Here is an 18,479-nt window from a genome sequence, read left to right on the forward strand (position 1 = left end):
ACAAACCTTCCACCCAATCCTCCCTCCCTCTCTCCTTCACTCAGGGTCAGGCTTTCCCCATTTGCCATCAGCTTCACAGCCTCATTCCACCCCCTGCGCATTTTCTCTCAAAGGGTGAGTGTACTTCTTACAGTAATTCAGGGAAACGTCATCCCATCTTGGAGTTTTCTGCTTCGAAAACCAGTAACAACAGAAATGTTACCAGAAAGGGGCCCCAGTTTGCAGCAAATCCATAGAGTGAAATGAAAGCAAGTTTATTACAAAAGTAAAAGTATAAAAAGTGGCTACTCCATAGGCAGAGCAGAGGGACGATCTGCGCTTTATCCATTTTTATGGTTATTTCTTGATTGCATGTTAAAGAAGGAATGCATTATTCATGAATTCCCCAGGCAACTCCTGAAGCTGAGAGTTCCTACCCTCCCTTTTGGAGCATACAGGGAAACTTCCTGATGTTACCATGGCATTTGTCAACTGTCATGGAGCAGGAGGGTGTGTCTTTCAGCACGCTAATGCATTACAATTAGCATATAATTAGCAGTGAGGGCGAACAGAGGTGACTTTTGTTGCTGTCTTGGTTTTGGTGAGCTTTGGCCAGCTTCTTTCCTGTAACCTTTATCAGCAAGGTCTTTATCACTTGTGTCTAGTGCAGACCTCCTATCTCATCCTGTGATGAAGAACACCTTAACTTACTGGGAGTGTAGCCCAGCAGGTCTCAGTCTTATCTTGTCTAGACCCTTTGCAAAATAAAGTTGTTCTGATTCCAAAGTTTTATGCAAAGAAAATGTAGGACACATATTTATGAGCATGATTATATTGCCAAATATAAAATAAAATATAATAATGGAAACAAATAATTTTACGTGTCACCTTGACTAGACCACAGTCTCTCAATCACACACGAACCAGGGTGTGGCTTTAATGGCATCATACAGGTGTTTGGGGAGTCTGCCATTATTTTTTCCTGAGTCACAAAGAGTGTTCTAGATAATCCAGGTGAGGCTGAATCAATCAGAACCTAACAGAAGACAATGGGATGCCATGGTGGATGGCAAATGCAGGTCTTCCCGGGAATCCCAGCCTGTCTTTCCCAATGGCCAGTGGTATTGACCTTAGGCATGCCTAGCCAGACCCTACAATTACTGTTACCCAGAGGTCACAGAACAATGGAGTGTCCAATCTTAGCTTTCCTCAAAGTTGGATGTGAGAGTCCAAACTCTGTGACAGTGTGAGAAGCACAAGGTCAGTTCTGCATCAACATCCCACTGGAGGAAACTAGTACTATTCCCTTATGACTGATGTCCACTTCATTTTCCAAATGCCTCCATGCTCAGAAGACAGCCGGGATGTCCAGGCAATGGGGAGTGAGAAAGTCCCTCAGCCTCCCCAGGTCCTGCAGACCTGAGCCCTGGGGTTTTGACGGAAGACAACTAATTCTGTTTTTAGGGAAGAGAAGAAGAAAGGAAACTGTGATAATCAGGTCTGCAGAGAAGGAAATGGATTAGCAGAAAGAGGGTCAACTGAAACAGTGTAAGTCAGATGTGCACAGTTTTACAAGACGAGGGGAGACAGCTGTGATACCATCAGGTTTAAAGGACCCTGACCCTGGGCGAGCCTGCCTCTTGGCTCCTGATGAAACTCAAAGCCTGTTATAATAGAGATTCCCATGGAGGTCTCTGTCCCGAGTCTAACTGGAAAACACTCCCAATGTTTCCATAGGATTCCTCAGGAAGTATGGAAAGATGATCTGTCCCCAAAGTGACACTGCGTCTCCTGTCGAGGTGAAGATGTGTCCTCCTGTTACAAAAACAAAGAAACAAGGACAAAAAGTTTTGTCTTTAGAGACATCAAGTGTTAGCACAGAATTGTGACTCTGGGAGGTTCCCTGGGGAGATGTGACAAGAGGCAGCCCCAGACCACGGCGGGAAGCCAGCCCTCAGCTGCACCTGCACCTGCCCCGAGACAGCCCCGTGCGCAGCATCCGGGCGCCCCCTGGCGGTCTCGGGGACCCCTGCAGGAGGTTTGTGACCGGGCCCACAGGGGCCTCCCCTCACTGTGTCTGTCGCACAGTAATACACGGCCGTGTCCTCGGCTCTCAGGCTGCTCATCTGCAGATACAGCGAGTTCTTGGCGTTGTCTCCGGAGATGGTGAATCGGCCCTTCACGGAATCCGCGTAGTATGTGCTACCACCACCATAACTAATGTATGAGACCCACTCCAGCCCCTTCCCTGGAGCCTGGCGGACCCAGCTCATGTCATAGCTGCTGAAGGTGAATCCAGAGGCCGCACAGGAGAGTCTCAGGGACCCCCCAGGCTTTGTCAAGCCTCCCCCAGACTCCACCAGCTGCACCTCACACTGGACACCTGCAAACACAGAGACACCCTGGTCAGAAACTGCCACACACATCCACTGTTTCTCTCACTCATGTCTACACACACTCAGTCTCTCGAGTTTTCCATGAATTACCTTCTAAAATCGCAACAAGGAAAACCAGCTCAGCCCCCACTCCATGCTGAGTCCTCTGTGTTCAGTGCTGATCAGCAGGTGGAAATGCCTTGGAACCCCAGGGCTAAGGCTCCTCTCTCAGAGCTGCAGGGTCGGGGCTGGGCTGGTTTTCATCAGTACAGGGGGGCCCTATTTGCATGTCTCCTACTATATAGCAAGATCTAGGGCGGGACGCTTGAGGAGGAGGCTGTGCCCAGAGAAGATGACATTGTCCTGCAGGAGTTCGCTGACAAGGATGGTGTTCAGAACATATGTGTTCTTTATGAAATTGTGCTGTGACAAACACTTTGCCCTGATCACCCTATCTAATGTTTAAGTATTTCTGTAAATTATGGTCGGTAGGAGTCAATATTTTCTCCTTTTTACAGATGTGAAAGCGAACCCACACATGGAGGGGCTCTGTATGCATGTAGGAGCTCATGTCTGGGATGAGTGGACCCCGGTATCTGGCCCTGTGCTCCTCATCACTGGCTCTGCCTGCTCCCTAAACCAACTCCAGGACAAAGCTGGATGTTTCTAGGGTGGTTTTCAGAACCCAGTTTCTGTAACACAAGCGTGTGTGATGTTGCTGCCCTCCAGCACTCACCTGAAAATATGAGGAGAACTAGGGTCCAGGCACATTAATTTTCAAGTAGCTCAGACATTTTACACATTTTTTGTATCTTCATATTACTCCTTCGTTGTCTAAGTTTCCATTTGTTTTCTTGTAATACATTTTATGAGGCTTAATTGAAAGATAATACATTTTACATATTTAAAATGTACAATGAATAAACATGATGTAACTGCCAGCATTATCGAGAAAGTGGACAAGTGAATTCTTCTCCACATTTCCTCTTGTTCTGCTATATTCCTGCTCCTTTCCCCTTCCCTTCCTCTGCCAATTCCCCAGGCAACTGCTAATCTTTATTATATTACTTTAGGCATATTTTTATTTACCAAAATGTATAAAAATGAAAGAACATACTATATATTCTTATTTGTTTGGCGTCTATTTAGTATAAATGATGGGTAGTGTTCCAGCAAACAATTTACCATAATTTGTTTTTCTACTAAGCAGCTTAACAATATTACCATTCTTTTATTGCTCTGGCACTTAACAAAAGAAAAATCTGCAAGTCACCTTTGAAATGTACGTAGACAAGGAATATATTTTACTTTTTCTGTTTTTACAACCACATCAACAACGATAGATAAACACAGAAAAGGGAGTTTTCCTAATTAAAAATATAGTTTAAATACTGGAAATTTTACGATAAACATCAAGTCAGAAATCTATGGAGATGCAAGTTCCTGTAAAGAGTAACAAAGCCAGGGTGTGAGCTGAACTGGAGCAGAGTCTGGAATATAAAATGTAGCTATTACAAGATACAAACACACACATATATTGGATTATTCAAAGTCAAGTGTAGTAAATATGTTGAAGTGTGAATTTCTCAGGGACAAAATACTGAAGAGCTTTTCTATGCTTTTCAATACTTTTTCCCCAAAATAAGGACCATCATGCCGAATTTTTCAACATTTCCTCTTGTTCTGCTATATTCCTGCTCCTTTCCCCTTCCCTTCCTCCACCGTTTCCCCAGGCAACTGCTAATCTTTATTATATTACTTAAGACATATTTCAATTTACCAAAATGTGTAAAAATAAAAGAACATACTATATATTCTTATTTGTTTGGCATTTATTTAGTAAAAGTGATGGGTAGGATTACTCAAAGGCAAGTGTAGGAAACACGTTGTAGTGTGAATTTCTCAGGGACAACATGCTGAAGAGCTTTTCTATCCTCTTGAATCCTTTTTTCCCCAAAGCAGGACCATCAAAAACATATTTCTGTCCCAATGTGTCTGTCTGGGAGAGAAAAGGAGCCCACACTCTGAAATGCATTTAGACCCACCTCCTGTATCCCCACTGCAGAACTACGATATTACTCAGCAGGGGCAAGTCACCAAAGCCAGTGTCTTAGGGGCACTGGGGAAACCCCTTAGGAACTGAGATGGGAAAAGAGGTCTTCGCCTAAGTTCCATTGAGAAGTGTCTCCCCTCTCTTTCTTATTTAACAGGAGCCTTAATCGGAAGGTCAGTCAGCAAATCTGGAAGGTGATAACACAAAAAGACAACACTGGAGCTGTGGGAGGGAGCAACTGGGGAAAACAAGAGGACTCCACCCAGGGAAAAAGGAACAAGGACGCACAGACCAACATCTCACCTGGAGAAACACTCGAAGCTCACACCCAGACCAGGCATCACGGTGCCTTCGTGGAAATGTGGACCCGTGAAAGGTCAGAATATCTTTTATTATTCTACCAACTTCCACCAATTTCACAATTGTCAGTTAAATATAACATTTCAACCCACCTGAAGGAGCTGAGAGCGACTCTCTGGACGGGACAAGGTGAAGAGGCAAAGCCAAGCAGGAAAGAAAAGCAAGGTGTCACGGGAGGATCTGAAGTCTTTAGTGGACCTGAAAGAACAGACTTCAACTCTGATGTCAACTGCAAAAGTGAATGTCGAATGTAGCTCTGAGAAGATTCACAGACATTTCCACAATGAAGGCCCGGCAAAGATAGAGTGTGGTGAAATACAGGCAGAAAATGCATAAAATGAAATAATAAGCCAACATTAACTGTCCAACCCAACAGGTCTGGTTATCAACAACAATTATTACATATGTTAGTGAGAAATATCAAATTCTCAATAAACAATAATTGGAATGAGATTCAGAAATGATTCATTATTTAATTAGAACTATCTAATTAAATAAGGTATGTAAAGTAACTATAATTCATATGTAAAAATCTCTTACCGAAACTGTGGACATGATGCAGGACTAGACAGGAAACTGAAGGATAAAAATACTAAGAAGGAATCAAATGGAAATCCACAAGAAAGCGAAAGCAATGCAGCATAAACCTTGAGCAAGCTTTGGGCACACCCCTCAGTCGAGCTGGCTCAGCTTTTAAATGCAACCATGCAATTAAAATGTCACTAGAAATTTCACAAAGTAAATGGCAAGGGAAAAGGTATAGTATATGTACTTTTTAAACCTGAAAAGGAGAAATTGTAGATACAAAGACAGTACTTGAATAAATGATGGGTAAGAATGTTCCCAGTTTTGTGAAATACACAGGAATACAGATCCTAGAATCACAGCGAACCCCAAGCAGAGTAAACACACACAGACACAGATGCATGCACCACACATCCACCATAGACAGAGCAGTGTGCAAGAAAAAACTCACACATCACACACCACACACACATTTCCTCAACGATATTCTTTTTACTTAGCTGTTTTAAAATTATTTGCATTGATAGTATTAAGTAGAAGCCTAAAATGAAAATATATTGTTATACACATAAGTCGGTCTATTCTAAACATGATCAAACACATGCTTTAGTTCAAATGAATGTAACTACGTTGTTAGAAAATTCACTATTTCAAAGAAAAATGTTATTATTCCTGGCTGTGTGTTGAATCATTTGTAATATATGCCAATAAAATTCTTTTTAATTAAATAATTTTTTAGCGTTGCCACATAAGTGTTTATATTTATGGGGTATAGTGTGACATTTCTATACATGTGTGCCATGTGGTATGACCAAATCAGAACAATGAACAAATTCGCCAGGCTAGACAGTAACATTTCTTTGTGTAGGTAGCACACAAAATTCTCTCTCTGGCTACTTGTAGACATAAAATTCCCATATGTTGTTAACTGGAGTCGCTCTCTTGTGCGGCAGGACACTAGAGCACATCCTTCATGTCTACCTGTAACTGTGCATTTGTCAACAAACCTCTTCTTATCTCTCAGTCTCTTCCCATTCCTGGCATCTCATAACCACTACTCTACTATTTACTGCTAGAAGATCAGCTTTCTTCAGCTTCCACGTAACATTGAGAAAATGTGGTATTTATTTTTCTGCGTCTGGCTGGTATCACTCCACCTAATTGTGTCCAGTTCCATCCGTGTTGCTTCAAACAACAGAATTCCATTTCTAAGGTTGAGTAATATTCAGTTGTGTTAAAATATCACATTTTATTTATCTGTTCAACTGTTGGTGGACACATATTGATTTCATACGTTAGCTATTGTGAATAACGCTGCAAGAAACACGATTGTACAGGTATCTCTTCAATATTAGTTTTTTACTTTAATTATTTAGATAGATATATACTTAGCAGTTGGATTGTTGAATTACATGGCAGTTCTATTTTTCCCATGATGGCTGTACTAATTTTCACTTCCATCAGTGGTCTATAATAGTGTACCTTACTGGTGGAGGGGTGGGTAGTTAAAAAAAAAAAGAAAAGAGAAAGAAACGAGTTTATCTTTCTGTGCATCCTGGCCAGCTTCTGTTGTTTATTTTATTTTACTTTATTGCGTTTCTGGGTTTCAAGCAAAAATGAAGGATGAAAAGACTTCTTATTGCATTTTTTTGAATATTAGTCATTTCTAGTAATATATGTATGTATATATACTTATGTATTTATCTACCTTTATTCATTGATTCGTTTGAGAGAAGGATATTCCTATTATTCACCCGTTATTAATCACATTATGATTTGTAGTTCAGTTGAGTTTATTTTATGTGCTTGATAGTACTCCCCTGTCACATGAACAGTTTTCAGGTATGGTCTATCATCTGCAGTTCTCTCCTCACTCAATTGTTTTCTTTACTGTGCAGGAGCTGAACTTTGTTGGAACCTGGACAGGTGGGCTGAGGTGCTGTGGAACACTGGAGTGGAAGAGCTGGACCCAAAATCCAGAACCAGGTGAGCTTTTACTCACCATGTGGTTTCTGAGTTTATGGTTTGAACAGATGCAGAAGAGTTTGTCCAGGTCTTCTCGGGGGTAAAAAATTTGAAGGGAGAATGATAGAATGTATTAGTCAAATAAATGAAAATATCATACTTATGCAAATGTTCTTGTGAGTGGGGGTAACTCAGTAGTGTGTGTTCATCTCCATAAAAGAGAAAATTATGTCTGCTGCAAAAGAATCCATAGCTTTTAACATATGCATTTATCAATGACAACTGAGCCTGGATACCAGATTATGTTATAATGCTAGTGGGAAGACTCAATAGAAGAAAAAGTGTCATAGCAACAAAACATGAAGCATCAAACATGTAAATGAAATGGCTTTGAATGTTACTAGTAATGAACATGCCAAGAAAAGTCAATTACCATAATCAGAAAAATAATGCATGATCAACCATGGGATTCAATTTGAGAAGAAATATAATTTTCATTGAATGGCTCACCACACCCTCATAAAATGGTTCAGACAACAAGCTAGGAACCAAGCGTGACCTTATAGCAAGTGGAGGCCAAACATTTGGGGAGCAGGAGAGTCTGTGTTGGAATTGGGAGAAGCAGAAACCTGAACTCTGCAAAGAAGCAGCAGTGAGCATGGATCTCGCTGAGTTCACTTCAGGTTAGTGGTAAAGGTGGGTTTCTCTGCCCTCATCCAGTTTTTGCTCTCAATACACTCTTGGAAGCTCAGTTGTGAATACTGGGAATCTTCCTAAAACTCAATCACAGCAAGCACATTTTCACTGAAGAAAGAGGTAAGAATTCAGGCATAATTAAATTTAGGTAATAAAAATTAGTTATTGAAACATCAATGCCAGTCTCTAGTAATTTATATTATAAAATGCTCAGCTACATCAGTGGAGTTCTTTTATCCTATTAGGGATAAGTATCCACGTGAGCACGTGGTGCAATCATGGCGATTAGGGAGGTGGGCTGTCCAGGCTTTCCTGGTCCTTCAGAGGAAAATTGCTGAATCATCTCCTCCCCTATTCACATCAGATTTCACATCTGTATGTGACCCTTGAAAACGTCATTGCCATGTCCCTGCATACTAGGAGTTAAATGGGGAATGAAGCTGATATGCTGGGTGTGTCATTGTAGAATTGACCAAGGAAATTACCTGCATACTGTTTCATCATCCAGGCCTGGAGCCTCTCATGTGTAAGCTTTGCATTATATTTATGATTTTCCATGTTGTTTAGTCAGTACAAATATTCTTTTTAACTTTCTACTGAAATAGCTCCATAATAATCTAGAGGCATAAAGACTAAAAAATAACTAATTTGGCTGTTAACCCAAGCTCCAGGTGAGGTCACAGTTTGTGGTGATAGTGAGACAGGCTGGAAACTGACTGAGCTCATGAATTCTTCATGTTAATTGGGAGACCCTGTACACCCAAGAGATTCAGACACTTCCACGGAGAACCTCTATCTAATATTATTTGTTATGAATCACACCTCAATAAGGAAACTGTAGGTTAATGACTAAAATTGCTGTTGCTAACAAAAGCCTTCCTTTAGAACATAGTCCTCTATCTGATGTAAAATCAGCCCATGTGGCAGAAGTGATTGTATTTATTAGAATGTTCTAATTTGTCAAAGTAGGAAACAAACACATTGTAAGGCAGTGCATGGCTTTGGGGTGCTTTGTAAGTGAAAAAGCATCTCACATATTCTGGAACACCCATCAAAATGGGCAGGTTAGGGAACTCTTAGAAACCCTCCTTTATCCCAAATTCCTGGCAAATGTAAAAGCAGAAGTCAGTGTAAAAAGAGGTAACACTGAAACAAAGAAAACTGCCATGCCAGACCATATCTTCAGAGGATAAAGGTGCTGAGAGAGAGTCACAGATTTTATCAAAATATATTAATGCTTAGCCCCTGATATTAAATAAAAAATGAATGAAATACATCTAGTTATCGATTTTACTTAGATATTTTATGCCAGATTATTTCAAATGAATATTTGTTGCATTTCAACTCTATAATTTATAGACAAAATGGTTATCAGATTAAATAAACACTTTGAGGAAACTTAGAAAAGACAGCAGAGGTTAATTCTTGATGAGGTGTGACCAGCTCACCACAAGATCCTGGGAAAACTTGAACACAGAGGCCTACACATATATCAAGCCATACAGCCCTTTGGACACATTTATGTAGACTTTCTTCATTTTCCATCCTTGAGGGGATGTGAATGTATTTTATTTATCATCTGTTTGTGTTCTCCATGTCTTGAAATAATTTGTTGACAAAAGGCTACAGCTCTTTTAGTTGATTAAAAGCATCTGCATTTTGTGTTTTTTGTCTGTTACCAATCAGGTTTTATATGAACTGAGTGAAGCACATCCAGGAAAGGAACTATTATAAAAAGATTACGTGAGGCATGGCTGATATTAAGTCCCACATTGTTATAACCTCCCACAATCTTCCATGTAAGTTTAGCAGAATGGTTTTCATACATTAAAGTTATCACAATGTTAAGGATGTATCTGTTATTGCCCTTTTCTCTCCAAGAAACTGATCTTTGACAAGTTGCCCAGAACTCAGCAATAGAGAAAGGACAGTCCTTCAGCAAGTGGTGTGAAATCTGCACATTTGTATGCAGAAGAAGAAAGATGGGCCTCACCTCACACAACACACAGAAATCAGCTAAAAATAGATTCGAGACATAAACATAGACCTGAAAATGTGGTTCAAAAGTATCCAAGTATGATTTTGAACAAAGTATAAATTAGTACACTCATTATGAAAAACAACATGAAGATTACTCAGTGACTTGAACATAGAGTATACCCCTTTCTGAGAATACATCTAGAGATAATACAGTGAGTGTGACAAATACATGTTCATTGTGAGATTATGAATAACAGCCTAGATTTGGAAAATAAGTCAATGTCCATCTATGAATAAACAGATAAAATGTGGCTTATACCTACAAAAAGTTGAATATTATTCAGCCTTTAAAAACAAGGAAATTCTTAAATTGGAACACATGGAGAACACTATGGTAAGTGGAATAAGCCAGACTCCAAAAGACAAATGTTGCATGACCTCATTTATATGTAGAATCTAAAATAGTCAAGCTCTTGGAAGCAGAGTGGAATAGTAGTTCCCAGGGGCTGGAAGGAGGAAGAAAATTGGGTGATGTTGGTCAAAGGATAATATGCAGGTTGATATGGTTTGGCTCTGTGTTCTGACTCAAATTTCACACCAAATTGAAATCCCTACATGTTGAAGGTAAGTCCTAATATAAAGTGATTGGGTCATGGGGTGGCCTTCCTCTTTGCTGCTCTCATGATAAAGTTCTCAAGAGATCTGTTGGTTTAAAGGTGTGGTCCCTCCCGGCTCACTTACTCTCTCTCTCTCCTGCCACCACGTGAAGAAGGTTCTTGCTTCCCCTTCCCCTTCCGTCATGATTGTGTGTCCTGATGCCTCCCAGTAACGCTTCCAGTTTAGCCTGCGGAACCAGGAGTCACTAAACCTCTTTTCTTCATAAATTACTCAGTCGCAGGTAGCTCTTAATAGCAGTCTGAAAATGGACTAATTTTCCAAAAATTTGAACTAGGAGTGAGGTAATGCTATTAACATACCCGAAAATGTGGAAGTGACTTTGTAATTGGGTAATGGGCAGAGGTTGGAAAAGCATGGAGGGATCACAGGAAGACAGAAAGATGTGGAAAAGTTTGAAACTTCCTAGAGGCATGTTGAATGGTTTTGACCAAAATGCTGATGGCGATATGGACAATAAAGTCCAGGCCGAGGTGGCCTCACATAGAGAGGAAGAACTTACTATGAAATGGAGTAATGATCACACTTGCTACACTTTAGCAAAAAGACTAGCAGCATTTTCCCCCTGCCTTAGTGATCTGTGACATGTCGAACTAGAGAGAGATGATGTAAGGTACCTGGCAGAAGAAATTTCTAAGCACCAAAGCATTCAAGATTTGACCTGGCTATTTCTGCAAATGTAAGTCGTGTGCATTCACAAAGTGGTGGTAGGAAATTGGAACTCACATTTAAAAGGAAAGCAGGGCATAAAAGTTTGATAAAAAATTGCAGCCTGGCCACGTAGTAGACAAGAAAAACTCATTTTCTGGGTAGAAATCCAAGCTCCCTGCAGAAATTTGCATAAGTAATGAGGAGCCCAATGGGAAAAAAATGTCTCCAGGGCATTTCAGAGATCTTTGTGGCAGCCCTTTCCATCACAGATCCTGAAGCCCAGAAGAGAAAAATGGTTTCATGGCCCAGGCCCAGAGCGCCACTGTCCTGTGCAGCCTCGGGACATGGCACCTTGCGTCCTTGACTCTCCTGTTACAGCCATGGCCAAAAGCGGTCAAGGTAAAACTATGGCCAGTGCTTCTGAGGCTGCAAGCCCTAAGCTTTGGTTGCCTCCATGTGGTGTTGAGCCTGCTGGTGCACATAAGGCAAGAGTTGAAGTTTAGGAATCTCTTCCTAGATATCAGATGATGTATGAAAGTGCCTGGATATTCAGGCAGAAGTCTGATGCAGGGGCTGAGCCCTAATGAAGTGACTCTACTGGGCCAGCATAGAAGGACAACGTGGTGTTGGATCTATCACAGAGTTCCCACTGGAGCATTGGCTGGTGGATCTGTGTGAAGAGGGCCACAATCCTTCAGACCCCGAAATGGTTGCTCCACCAATGGCTTGCACGGTGTGCCTGGAAAAACATAGGAACGCAATGCCAGCCTATGAAAGCAGCCATGGGGACTGAACCCTGCACAGCCATAAGGGTAGAGTCTCCCAGGCCTTGGGAGACCACCTCTTGTGTCAATGTGTCCTGGATGTGAGACATGGAGCCTTACAATTTAATGACTGCCCTGCTGGGGTCTGGAGTTGCATGGGGCCCGTATCCCTTTTGTTATGGCCAATACCTCCCATATGGACATTACATGTTTTTGACTTTACATGTTTATAGGCAGAAGAAACTTACCTTGTCTCAGAGGAGACTTTAGATTGTGGATTTTTGTGTTAATGCTGAAATGAGTTAAGAATGGGTGACTGCTGCGAAGAGATAATTATACTTTACCGTGTGAGAAGGACATGAGATTTGTGATGGCCAGGGGTGGAATGATATGGTTTGACTCTGTATTTCCACCCAAATCTCACGTCAAATTTTAATCCCCATGTGTTGTAGGAGAGGTCTGATGGGGACTGACTGGATCATGGGGCAACCCTCCCCTTTGATGTTCTTGGGATATAGTTCTTTGAAGAACTCATGGTTTAAAAGTGTGGTATATCTTCTCTTGCTCGTTCTCTCTGTCTCTCCTGCCAGCATGTGAAGAAGGTCCTTGCTTCCCCTTCACTTTCCACAATTATTCTAAGTTTCCTGATGCCTCCCAGTAATGCTTCCTGTTGAGGCTGCAGAACTGTGAGTCAACTAACCCATTTTTATTCATAAATTTCCTAGTCTCAGGTAGTTCTTTATAGTAGTTTGAGAACGGACTGATACACAGGTTGAAGAAGTTCTGGAGATGAAATTCACACTGATGTGACGATGCTAATGAATATTATTTTACAAATTTATCTTTTGCCAGAAGAGTAGATCTTAGGTGTTCCTATGACACACACACAATAAATTAAAATCATAAAATGATAACTCTCTGAGATGATAAGCATACCAATTACCTTGATCATGATGAGCATTTTCCCAAATACATCAATACATCAAATGTTGTACATTAAATGCATAAAATGTTGTTACTTAGTTATAGCTCCATAAAGCTAAAAAGGTGATGCATACTTACATTTATACATATTTTATCAATAAAACTGTGAAAATATAAGCAGAAGAACTTGCACAAGGATATTTATAACAGATTGGTTTAAGATATTTATAATGGAAACATTTAAATTCCATCAACAGAAAAATAGATATACTTATTGTCACTTATTAACTGAATGAACTGATTTATTTACTTAGCAAACTGTCATGTATTAATATAATGGACTGTTTCAGATATGAAATACCTATATGTGTATGAGTACATACATATGTACGGATATGATGACAAGAACTTGATAGACGCAATTACATGAATGAAGCTCACAAATAGCAAAACAAGTCCCTTACAAAAAAAAGATCTATGATATTTGATTCCATTTTTATGAAGTTGGAAACAAGAAAAATGGACATAGAGTGACAGAAATCAGAAACTTTATTTGCATTTCTCTGATGATTAGTGATGCTAAACATTTTTAAAAGATATTTACTGGCCACTTGTGTGTTTTCTTTTGAGAAGTATCTGTTTGTGTCACTTGCCCATGTATTACTCCATTTTCAAACTCCTCATAAAAACATACCTGAAACTGAGAAGAAAAAGAGTTTTAATTGGACTCACAGTTCCACATGGCTGGGGAGGCCTCAGAATCATGATGGGAGGTGAAAGGCACTCCTTACCCGACAGTGGCAAGAGAAAATGAGGAAGCAAAAGCGGGAACCATTGATAAATCCAGGAGATCTTGCGAGACTTACTCACTATCACAAGAATAGCACAGGAAAGACAGGCCCCAGTGATTCAATCGCCTCCCTCTGGGTTCCTCCTACAACACTTGGGAATTCTGGGATATAAAATTCAAGTTTCAATTTCGGTGGGGACACAGATAAATTAGCCAATTTTTAATGAGGTTATTTGTTTTTTGCTTCTTAATTTGCTAAATTTCGAACAGATTCTGGATGTGATGTTAGGACTTTGGTGGATGCGATGTTTGTGAAGATCTTCTCACGGTCTGTAGGTTGATTGCTCTGCTGATAGTTTTGTTTGTTTGTTTGTTTGTTTGTTTGTTTGTTTGTTTTGCTCAGCAGAAACTCCTTAGTTAATTAGGTCCCACTTGCCTATTTCATTTTTTGTTGCAATTGCTTTTGGATACTAAGCCAAAAATTCTTTGTCAAAACTAGTGTTGAGAAGAGTATTTCTAGGTTGTCTGCAAGGATTTTTATCGTTTGAAGTCTAACGTTTAAATCGTTCATCAATTTTGAGGTAATTTTATACATGTTGAAAGTAGATGTCCAGCTTAAATCTTCATCATACAGCTAGCCCGTTGTGCCAGCAGTATTTATTGAACAGGGAGTCAGTCCTTTCCTCATTGCTTGTTTCTGTCAGCCTTAATCAAAGATGACATGATTGCAGGTGTGCAGCTTCACCCCTCTCAGAATAGTTATCACTAAAATGTCAGAAAACAACAGATGCTGGTGGGGCTGTGGAGAAAAGAGAACATTTATACACTGTTGATAGGAACAGAAATTAGTCCTGCCACTTTGGAAAGCAGACTGGAGATTTCTCAAAGAGCTTAAGACAGATATATCATTTTACACAGTGATTTCACTACTGGGTATACACTAAAAAGTAAGTAAATAATTCCTTAATTTGTGCACACATTTGTCAGGAACCATCAAGCTATCCATTGAAACTCTATGCATTTTATCTTAATTTTATCTCCTAAAAATAGAAAATGGATTGTATAGTAATATTTTATACTGAAATTAAAATATTGACAAAATGTGTATGAAAATTCAAATACAAAATGTAAATGTGATTACTACAACAATTATTAAAATACATTCAGCTATACTAGAATAAAGTCCCAGAGATAAGAAAGATAAAGGTGACATATTAAAATGAAAAATTAATAAACAAAAATTTCACAGATAATTTAAACATGGCTAAAAATATGTGCAATATTTTATATTATTAGTTATACAAACTTAGTAAACTATTTGTATAATATTTTAACCTGTTTTATCAGAGTAATTTACTAATATTTTGTATAAAATTATAAGTGGGGACCACAGGAAAATAATGATATTGGCAAGTATATGTATTAATTATTAATATAGTCTTAATGTTGGCCCAGTTATTACACCTGAAATTTGTAATTATATCATGGGTTTGTCTGGAAAAATTAATTTTAAAGGATGACTTACGGGAATAATCTCCAATATGGAGATATTAGTATCTCATGTATAAAGCAATGGAAAACACAAACTACATGTAAAATCCTGATAAACAACTGTGTCTCATGGAAAGGAGTTTATTTTATTTGACTGTAATACACTTACTGTTAAAATGATCTCCTTCATGATGTTTTGGAAAATTAAAGCAAAGTGTGGTGAATTGAAGTGTGATGTTGCCTGTTTGGTACAACAGTGGGGTGAGGATAATGAAGAGTCCTGTGATCCCGAGGAGATGGCCTGATCCAAGCAGAGGGGGGCTCCAGGTCCTGTGGACTCACCTGGGGCGCCTGCTTCTGCCCGGCTGCAGCCACTCCCAGAAGCTTCCAGGAGACAGGGGTGCGGCTGGGCCCTCGAGAGGATCCAATGAGACATGGAAGTGAAGAAAAAGATAATGATGTGAAATAAATTTTAAGAATTAAAATAAAAAAAATTTTATTTTAAATTCACGAATTATGACTCTTTATATTCACAAGGTAAGAAGCAATATTCTGATTTGTGAATACAATATGGAATAACTAAGATAATAAGAATTAAGATAAATATCATTCGTCACCTCAAATTCTTATCATTTAGTGTGACAACAACATTTAAAATGTACTCTTACCTCTTTTGAAGTGACCAATATACTACTTTTAAATGAACAAACAGAAATCAATTCATGTAAACAATGAAAAATAATTGAAATCTATTGTGAATTACTCTAATAATTTATATTTTGTTCATCATTAAGTTTGATTTTTGAGGAGATATTTTCAGAATTATTTTATTGTAATGTTTAATATGAATGCCTACAACATGTGTGCATAGATAAGTGTATTTATACTTACTCTTTGTTTATTTCTTTCTTCCTTATTTTTCTTTTCGGATGGAGTCTCACTCTCTCACCCAGGCTTGACGGCAGTGGCATGACAGGGCTCACGGCAACCTCCACTTCCCTGGTTCAAGGAATTCTCCCGCCTCAGTTTCCTGAGTAGCTGGAGTTATAAGCGTGAGCCACGCCTGGCCTACACATCTTTCTATGCGTATAAATTTCAGTCCCTATAGCTATGTGGTTGTTGATGTCAACAAATGTTAATAAAACCCTGGAAGAATCAGTGCAAATAATTTTGAATGTTTTTTCCTTGAAAGTATATGTTTAAAAAATATTTGTATATACATAGTTTTAATAATTAGTAACATTTAAATACTAACGTTAACAAACTTATAACAAATATAGCTAATAAAATGTCACAGCCTAAAATGCTCCGGAATTCTGCAAATACAAAGTTGACTTCTCCAGCTGTGGAGAAAAGAACCCTCCCCCTGCACCTGCTCCTCGGGCCCGCCCCGTCCTCGGTGGGTCCCGCGCGCCCCCTGGTGGCCCCGCGCGCCCCTGCAGGAGGTTTGTGTCCGGGCCCACACGGGCCTCCCCTCACTGTGTCTCGCACAGTAACACACGGCCGTGTCCTCGGCTCTCAGGCTGCTCATTTGCAGATACAGCGAGTTCTTTGAATCATCTCTTGAGATGGTGAATCAGCCTTTCACAGACGCGGTGTACTCTGCTGTCCCACCATTGGCTTTGTTTCTAATAAAACCAACCCACTCCAGCCCCTTCCCCGGAGCCTGGCGGACCCACTCCATGTAGTAGTCACTGAAAGTGAATCCAGAGGCCGCACAGGAGAGTCTCAGGGACCCCCTGGGCTGGACCAAGCCTCCCCCAGACTCCACCAGCTGCACCTCACACTGGACACCTGCAAACACAGAGACACCCTTGTCATTAACTGCCACACATACCCACTGTTCCCCACGCTCATGTCCACACACACTCAGTATCTCTCGTTCTCCGTGAATTACCTTTTAAAACAGTAACAAGGAAAACCCGGCTCAGCACAGACTCCATGGTTGGTGGTCTGTATTCAGTGCTGATCACCAAGTGGAAACTCCTGGGAATCCCAGGGCTGGGCTCCTCTTCCAGAGCTGCAGGGTCAGGGCCGGGCTGGTTTTTATCAGCAGAGGTAGGGCCTTATTTGCATGTCTCCTGTTATATAGCAAGCTCTGGGGTGAGATGCCTGAGGAGAGGACGGAGCCCAGATAAGGTGACTGTGCCTTGCAGGTGTTTGGTGACAATGATGGTACTTGGAAATTATACTGTCTTATAATAAAATTATTCTGTGATAAACACTTTGAACCGAACACCCTATTTTAGTTTTGCATTTTCATGTATATTACGTTTTCTGGGAGTCAGTGTTTCTCCATGTACAGATGTGGAAGCACACCACACATGGGAAAGGAGCTCTGTGTGTGTCCAGGACACACACAGTCTCTTTAAGACACAGCTTTGTTTCCAGACATAAAAACAAAACATGGTTTGGCTTTTTCTTTTTTTAGGTAGCATTTTTTTTTTGTAGGAGAAAAGTTTTCTTAAATTTCTCCATAACTTACAAATCTGAAAATTGTTGCACTGCGACAATTATTGGTAAAAATCGGTTAGGTCGTGAACTTGGATAACAAAAAGTGTGATTTATCAGTTTATTCCACAAAGCCTTTTCAGCATCGTGTGACATATTGTCATGTGAATAATTGTACATTATCAAAGTAGAATTGTCTCTGTTTATTTCTAGCACATCTTGATCTAGAATACTGGCATTAATAAATTCTCACCAACTATGTGATTTTGCTTTTTGTGCAATAACTTTTTCACAATAACTTGCTTTCTTTTTCTTTTTTCTTTTTCTTTTCTTTTTTTCTTTTTTTTTTTTTTTGTGACAGAGTTTCGCTCTTGTTACCCAAGCTGGAGTGCAATGGCGCGATCTTGGCTCACTGCAACCTCCGCCTCCTGGGTTCAGGCAATTCTCCTACGTCAGCCTCCTGAGTAGCTGGGATTACAGGCACACGCCACCATGGCCAGATAATTTTTAGTATTTTTAGTAGAGACGGGGTTTCACCATGTTGACCAGGATGGTCTCGATCTCTTGACCTCGTGATCCACCCGCCTCGGCCTCCCAAAGTGGGGGGATTACAGGCTTGAGCCACCGTGCCCGGCCGATAACTTGCTTTCTTTACGTGTTACTTGTCCGATTGTTTTAAAAAGCCTTACTCTGAGCCAGGCAGAGTGGCTTATGCCTGTAATGCCATCACTTTGGGAAGATGAGTTGGGAGGATCACAAGGTTGGAAGATTGATACCATCCTAGCTAACACAGTGAAACT

The 18,479-nt window shown here is 40.1% G+C and overlaps 1 gene segment (V, D, J or C); it reads right to left on the reverse strand.

The window, feature by feature from the left end:
- Nucleotides 1-1,844: 1,844 nt before the first annotated feature.
- Nucleotides 1,845-18,479, reverse strand: part of LOC141582273 (immunoglobulin heavy variable 3-23-like) — a 62,820-nt gene continuing 46,185 nt past the window's right edge. Inside the window, 1 exon segment of the V gene segment in view lies at nucleotides 1,845-2,362. Coding sequence covers nucleotides 1,845-2,362 — 518 coding nt within the window.

Source organism: Saimiri boliviensis, chromosome 2, assembly GCF_048565385.1.
Source record: "Saimiri boliviensis isolate mSaiBol1 chromosome 2, mSaiBol1.pri, whole genome shotgun sequence".
NCBI classification, from domain to species: domain Eukaryota; kingdom Metazoa; phylum Chordata; class Mammalia; order Primates; family Cebidae; genus Saimiri; species Saimiri boliviensis.